This window comes from Pyricularia pennisetigena, chromosome 2, assembly GCF_004337985.1.
Source record: "Pyricularia pennisetigena strain Br36 chromosome 2, whole genome shotgun sequence".
Classification (NCBI taxonomy): Eukaryota; Fungi; Ascomycota; class Sordariomycetes; order Magnaporthales; family Pyriculariaceae; genus Pyricularia; species Pyricularia pennisetigena.
In genome coordinates, this window is record NC_043741.1 from 2586706 (window position 1) to 2594435 (window position 7730).

The window sequence follows — 7730 nt, forward strand, 5'->3', positions numbered from 1 at the left end:
GGTAGAGAATGGATGAAAAAAAAGAAAGAAAAAAAAAATAGTTCTATTGTTGGGTCCTTCTATCCCATACACAGTTACGATGATACGGGCATTATAGCCCTTTGATCTCACGTCACATTCCGGATTGTTTTGTATCAGTTGAGGACGTTCAAAACTACATGCACCTTCAGTTTTCCGGGAATCGACCCTGGGAACTAGCGAGACCGCGTAGAGAGATGATGCAAGGAGTCCTTCGAGGAGGTGGAGCCTATATTTGCCGTATTTCCATGAGCATCATGATAGTGCCGTGTCAATACTAGAGCCTAAAATCACCGTAAAGCCTCCAAATCTTCAGCCGAAACACATTTCTGTCTGCTGTCTAGAGATGACGCCGCTTAACCCTCAGCTTCCATCTCGTAGCTGTTACTCTTGTGCTTTGGCTGAAACTTGAAGCCCTCGTGTGCCGGACCGAGGAACATTTCACTGTACAAAGGGGTGAACCCCGATGCGTGTCAGCAACGTATACGCGATGTTCTCCAGCCTCCCTGCAGATTCGCGGCATATCGCAGCAAAACAAGAAAAGACATACCTGATCTTGATCCAGTCCCGATAGTTGTCGCTTGCCATGAGCGTCTCCAGATCATCCCTTCCGCGGTACGCGGGCGGCCGGTCGTTGATGGCCGGTGGCAGCCGCTCGAGCAAGCCGATGGGCACGTAGCGATAAGCAAAGGACAGGTACTCGAGCAGGAAGCGCCGCGTGGTGCCGATGCCCATCTCGTCGGCGCCCCAGGCCTCCATGCCGTACCTGCAGAAGCGCTCAATGTAGCCCAGCCGCTCCGTCGAAGACTTGTCCAGGTACTGGCCGGCCGCGATCTCCTCAAAGACCCAAGGCTTGATGAGGGCCCCGCGTCCGATCATGACCGTGTCGACGCGCGACTCGTCGATGGCCCTGTAGTAGTCGACGTGGCTGTAGCAGTCGCCGTTGCCGAGGAAGAAGACTTCTGACGACGGGGTGAGCGTGCTTGCATCCGGTTCCCGCGCCGTGTCCGTCAGCTCGTCCCTCTTGTCGCGGTAGCTCTGGATCAGCGCCGCGCACTCGGCAATGTAGCCCCAATCCGCCGGCTTCTTGTAGCGCTGCTGCCGCGTCCGCCCGTGCAGCGTAATAGCCGCGCATCCTGGTGCCCCCAGCTGCTCCCTAAAGTCTGGGCTGCCGAACACGGCACGCTCAATGTTTTTTTTGGCAAGCGGATGGTTCTCTTTGACGCCTATGCGCAGCTTGCACGTGATGGGCACCTCGCCCGACACGGCGTTCATGCCACGGATGATGCGCTCGATCTTGTTGTGTTGCTCGAGAAGGGCTGATCCGGCACCGGCCTTGTAGATCATGTCAATCGGACAACCGCAGTTGAGGTCGATTAGCCTGAGGTGGGGGAGGAAGGTTGTGAGGCACTCGGCGGCCTTGATGGCAAGCGGGTGAGAAGATGCCGAGATCTGCGCACCAAAACGTAGGTCCCTACTGTTGTCGTAGACCTTGATTGTCGGCTTGTTCGAAGCTAGTGTCTCGGGAGACAATTTCGGTGGCTGTATTTCCGACTCGTGGGCTTTCATCAGCGCCCACTCCGACTGCTGGCCCTGCACGATGGGTTTCGCCATGGCCATCTCCGAGTATGTTCCTTGGGCGCCGAGCTCGACGCATAGTCGACGGAAGGGAAGGTTTCCTTGAGTCGTTAGCGGTGCGAGTACGGGCGTCTCGCGCCCGAAATAGAGCCGGCGCTTCTCTGACGGTTTGAATGGCGGCTCGACAAAAGTGGCGCGAAGCTCGCCAAGCTCCTCCTCACGCTTCTTCTCGTCGACTCGCGCGTTATGCAACTGCTTTACCAGGTTCGTGTACTCATCCATCCACTTGCTATACTCGATCGACCTGCTTAGATCGACCTTGCTGCGCCCCATGCGGTGCTTGTCCGCACTGGCGACCGTGTTCACAACCCCGTACGGCCCATCGTCGCTGGCTGCATCATCTTCGTGCTTCTTGCTGCGTGTGAGATCCCTGAGCAGCACCAGTTCCTTCCTGCCATCCTCGCGCTCGACCTCCTCCATGTGGCTCCTCACAAACAAACACTTCCAGCCGGCGTTGCACCAGCCATGGGCCTCGAAGATGGGACACTTGCCACCAAAAGTCTCGAGATCTGGACGACGGCCCTCGGCCAGGTACTTGCGAAGGTCGTGCGACAGATTGCAGCGGTCACCAAAGCTGCAGTGCTTGGGGGAAAACTCATTCGAAAGCATGCGGCTGTTGCACAGACGGATAGAGTCTGCGGACCGGCCAAAGTCACGGGCTTGGTTCTGGCCCTTTTTGCCCTTGCGAGCGACCTTGCCTGAAGGCTCAGACGCAGTGCGGCCCTCGGCGGCGTCGTCGTCTGGGCCATCATCACGTGCATCGCGGCCATTGTTCTGTATGACCTCGACCAAATATCTAAAATGCAATACAAAAGTTTAGCTAAGGATCCAGTCGTGCCGGTCATCTTAAGAAAATATATTTCACATGCAAAACTCACTCAGCCTTGATGGGGGCTTGGCCCTTGACACGGTTGTCTGGTTTAATCTCGGAAGCGGCCGGGGTCATGTTTTGTTGGCCATTGGCAGCATTCTCCTTCACGGCTGCATCCCTTCCGTTTGCGTCGCCATCCCCATCAAGTCTCACACGCTTGGCTGCAGGCTCCCCATTTTCAGCTTCACTCAATCGCTTCTCGGTGGTCGAGGCCAGCTCTGGTGGAGGAGGAGGGATTGTGGTTGTGTCAGTGTCCATTGCAGCAGGCAGCCCCGAAGATTTGAAAAGAAAATTTGGTGCGCGAGCGTGCGTGTGCTGAATATTTTGTTGTGTCAATCGTGCACAATTCCCGATTCAGAGAATTAACGCGATTTGTCGTTCAAAAAAACCGCGTTGCATTGAAAACAAGGTTTTTTTTCTCTCCTTGTTTTCTTTGGTGCCGTAAAAATTGCATCCATGGGCGGGCTGACAGAAAAGCACCGAGTCAAAATCGGAGAGAGCGCCGGTCCGGTGCCCCACCATACCCCGTCATCATGCAGAGGGCATGCAGTTGGACGGGCTCTCAATTCCGGGGAGCGGCTTCCGTCAGAAATACATGGTAAGTATTCACCGGGGTAGCCCAAGTTGCCACTCAGGTAGGTAAGGTAATCAATTATACGTTGACTCTGGTCTAGTATGCTAGGTATACAGGATTGTTGCTAACTCGACACAGTTTGGGTGGTGCTTTGCCTTCGCATTCAATGTATGCGCGTGACGGTCTCGCCTGATCTCAACGGCCATACTGTGTTTCTTATGATCGGAAGCAGTCCCTGACGAGATTATGAAGAGGTTAAGTGGTTTGGATCGAAAAATACTCTCCGCTATACTATACCTAGCAGTAGAACTAGCCTAGAACTAGACTAGACTAAATTAGTCCACAGAAGGTGGTGGTGGTGCACTCCGCAAGATTTCGAACCAATAGTTTTTTTCCCCTAGGCCAGGGTCGACTAACATCCATGACCTGCTCCCTGGTGAAACGCAAGCTGAAAAATCGGTGCGTTGTCGCTCGCATGTTTAGCGGCCTGCCAGATAGCCTTTCAACTCAACTTTTGTGCATTTGGCGCATTTCTTGTTTGGAGCGGCACAGGGGCGCGGGGCAAAAAAGAGTTCGGCTGAAGAAAGTTTGTGCAGCCCATATCGGATTGAGGGGAAAAACGACGATGCATATACAGTAGGTAGATCAATCAAGAGTGGCTGACTATACGCAGTACTACCTACTTTGTGTAAACGTATGCACGAAACAGAGAGAGGGAGAGAGAAAAAGAGCGCCATACTTGTTTCCAAGAGCATAAAACAGAGATGCTGTAGATTGGGCTAGATCTGGTGCTAGAATCTGGGTTGCCGAGCACGAGCTGGAGGCTTGAGTTGGCTGTGACGTTGATACCAACCGGAATGAAAAGATGCCTGGTCCATCTCCATTTCTATGCATCTGGTTATTTTTTTTTTTTTTTTCTCTCTCATCAGCTCAGGGCACCACTGGCATGCAAGGGCCCGCATCAATGGGCGGGGAGTGCTGTCAGCTGGGGAGGGAGGTCACAGCAATGCAACGGCGAAGATTTTAATGCTGGCTTGAAGCTACCCCTACTGCTAGATTAGAATAGAATATGGTCTTGCGAATTTTTTTTAATTTTTTTTCCCTTTTCCTTTTTAAATAGTAACCTTTGCTGCGCGATTCTAGCCTTCGTTCCTCTTTTTCATCCGTCTCTCAATTTATGATCAAACATCAGATTTCTGCAGGGACATGGCACTGCCCTGAGTTAAGATTGAAGGAGTGCATTTTATGCCGTTGGTATTCGGTTGCACTAATCACATTCAGGCCTGTCCCATCCTTAGCTCCCACACTCTCAATTCTACCAAACAAGCCCGCCGCGCTTTCCAATTTTCTTTTTATCAGCTGGCGAATCAAACGGATCCTGCCTACCAGGTACCAAGCAAGCCAAGCAACAACATTTCATAGGGCCCTCGTCATCGTTCCAAGTTCAACTCCTGCTCCACGATACCAAACAATATTCTCCAACGTACGCATCTACTTCTGCAACGGTTCTCATAACCCTCGTTTCAAGCCTCCCATTCCCACTTTGGTTTAGACGGAATCCTCGGCACTCACTCGCTAGTACCGCCCCTGGTCACAATCCTTTAAAAAGGACTGATCCGATCTCCGAATCCTGCCCTACGCCTGGCAGGGGGTGAAATGTGGTGACAGCAACTGACTGCACCACTTCACCTGCCTACCACCTGCACTGTAGCCACCTGCCTGCCATGGCCGAGCCAAAGCAATATGCTGGCCATCACCACTCATCGTCGGCCGGCCATTCTATCCGCTCGCCGCTAAAGTCGAAGATTATTCGGTCGCAGAAGATTGCAACTGTCACATCGCCAACGGAACCACCGCGGCGACATGACTACAGTGCTCACTTGGCCGACGACGACGACGACGACGACGACGACGATGACGATGACGACGATGACGATGACGATGACGATGACGACGATGAAGAAGATGACGATGACGACGATGAAGAGGAGGAGGAAGCCATGGACCGCGCCCCGCCACTCACCCGTTCCCACACCCCAGGGCATCTCGCGACCAAATCCTACGATCGCCGCGGCAAACCGTCAGAGCTGTCAATCCGCAACCGCTCTCAATCCGCATCATCCCTATCTGCATCTCATACACCTGCGCTGCCGACTTCGGCCTCGAGCAAAGTGTCACTGTTGTCCGCAAACACTCTGTACTCGAACGCGCCGGCAACTACACCTACCCCGACATCCGCCCGCTCCCACCTCCAACTCAACACTAAAACCAGCACCGAAGCCGACAGGGAAGGGATGGCAGCAGCGCGCAGAACGCCCGGCCTTCGTTCCACATCTGCCATAGCATCAAAACCCGGAGCCGGCCCTTCAACCGCCCAGACGCCTATATCTGCCCCAACGAGCGCTAACGCTACCTCCGTAGCCTCGAACGTACACAAGCCATCTTCAACACGCACATCACGGTCCGGCCCGCGCCAGTCCCATCATAACAACCAACACCATGCCCACATTCCTTTCCCGCCACTGATCGATCCACGTACGGCACCCGATGTACCCCCCGCGCCATCCTCGGGCATGTACTGGTCGCGTGCCCCCGTGAGTGGGGTGCGGCACACGGCACTGCGCGCACACACAACCACCATGATTGGTAGCAACGTTTTTGTGTTTGGCGGCTGCGACAGTCGTGCCTGCTTCAACCAACTCTACGTACTCGACGCCGACTCGTTCTACTGGTCTACACCCCATGTTGTCGGTGATGTACCTGTACCGCTACGCGCCATGACGTGCACAGCCGTCGGGAAGAAGCTCGTGATATTCGGGGGTGGTGATGGCCCCGCTTACTACAATGATGTCTACGTCCTGGACACGGTCAACTTCCGCTGGAGCCGGCCGCGGATAGTGGGGGACAAGGTCCCCAGCAAGAGGAGGGCACATACGGCGTGCTTGTACAAGAACGGGATTTATGTGTTTGGCGGTGGCGATGGCGTCAGGGCGCTCAATGACATATGGAGGCTAGACGTCAGCGACATGAGCAAGATGTCATGGAAACTTGTCAGCGGGCCGAGCGACGACACCGCTGTGGGAGCGGCCCCCGGTACCAAGGGGAAGAAGGACTTGCGGCCCAAAGCTCGAGGCTACCACACGGCCAACATGGTGGGCAGCAAGCTGATTATCTTTGGTGGGTCGGACGGAGGAGAGTGCTTCAACGACGTGTGGGTTTGGGACGTGGATACGGCGCTGTGGCAGTCTGTTAGCATCCCTCAGGCGCACCGACGTCTCAGCCACACGTCGACCATCGTGGGCAGCTTCCTGTTCGTGGTGGGCGGGCACGATGGCAACGAGTACAGCAATGACGTGCTGCTCCTAAACCTTGTGACCATGACATGGGACCGCCGGCGCGTGTACGGCCTTCCTCCCAGCGGGAGGGGGTACCACGGCACAGTGCTGCACGACTCGCGGTTGCTAGTAATCGGCGGCTTCGACGGCAGCGAGGTTTTTGGTGAGGTGTGGATGCTGGAGCTGGCCGTGCATGCATACTACTCGCAGATCAGTCACTTTAGCATCGTAGTCTGAGGAGAACCGAGGTGTAGAGCACCTTTTTGGATGTCTATTTTGTTTTACGTATCTACCTTTTGTTAGAGTTACCAGGTTGGGGAAAGCTGACCATGGGTGGTATCTATGTCATTTTCTTTGCTAATTGTTTTCACTGCGGGCATGGGAGCGGCGACGATCATAGATTTATACCAGGGAAAACGAGGCTGATAATGACTTTTACTTCTCGTCTCCACCTGCTTCATACTACGTAAGGTTTTGCGTGGCTTGTTGTGTTTGGGTTACAGTAAACGGTAGCAGTGAGGTGTGCTTATGATTTATGGTGTGGCCGAGGCCGAACATGGTATTTGATTATTTATGTAGCCAGGGAAAATCTCAAGCTAGCATCCCTCGTTGGTGACACAGTCCTGAATGCTTCATTTCCCATTACATCCTCTCTGGCAATCTCCGTATGTCTTTTGGGTAAATCCTTTTTTTTCAAGACATTCTTCCATACAACTGTTAAAGTCGCGACGTGCAAGGTTGCCGGCGTAACTGGCGATGGCGCCGCCGACGAAAAGAGCGGATAGAATGTATTGAAAACGCATTTGGCTGAGATGAACTGGAGAGTATTTTTTTTTTTTTTTTTTTTTTTCCTAGGAAAAGAGAGCTGGTATCTGAACAAAAACAATTGAGCAAGGCAAGAGTAAGGAGGAAAGTATGAGAATACAAAAGAAAGGTACAAAGGAAGGGTGGTTGGAATACTGCTGGCTACGGCAAGACTTTTAAAATCGACAGAGGGTAGTAATATACTTGACTCTGCCCGGTCACCGGGGTTGGATTATTGCCCGTCCCGTGTCTTAATACCCGGTGTACAACATAAGTAGGCAGATAAAATGTCATACGATGCGACCTCCTCGAACTGGTCGCACGCGCATCTCTTGCGCTGAATCGGCAGGTCCAACAGACGACTCAGACGCATAAACCGACTATCAAGCTGAGATTACAATGTGCCGATGACTTGAAATATGAAAGGGGTTCTTCAATCCCAGGCTGCATAGTACTTTTTAGTATGTAGGGATTCGCCTGCTCTCTTGGA

The 7730-nt window shown here is 53.4% G+C and overlaps 2 protein-coding genes across 2 annotated transcripts; one reads left to right on the plus strand and one right to left on the minus strand.

The window, feature by feature from the left end:
• Positions 1-374: 374 nt before the first annotated feature.
• PpBr36_00701 (uncharacterized protein) lies at positions 375-2785 on the minus strand (the record flags this gene model as incomplete). Its single annotated transcript, XM_029887892.1, has 3 exons — positions 375-462; positions 569-2452; positions 2535-2785. The coding sequence occupies 3 exons, from the start codon at positions 2783-2785 to the stop codon at positions 375-377; spliced, it is 2223 nt and encodes a 740-aa protein (XP_029750855.1).
• Positions 2786-4825: 2040 nt separating this feature from the next.
• PpBr36_00702 (uncharacterized protein) lies at positions 4826-6673 on the plus strand (the record flags this gene model as incomplete). The annotated part of the gene is made up of 1 exon (XM_029887893.1): positions 4826-6673. One exon carries the CDS (start codon positions 4826-4828, stop codon positions 6671-6673), a length of 1848 nt encoding a protein of 615 aa, XP_029750858.1.
• Positions 6674-7730: the final 1057 nt, after the last annotated feature.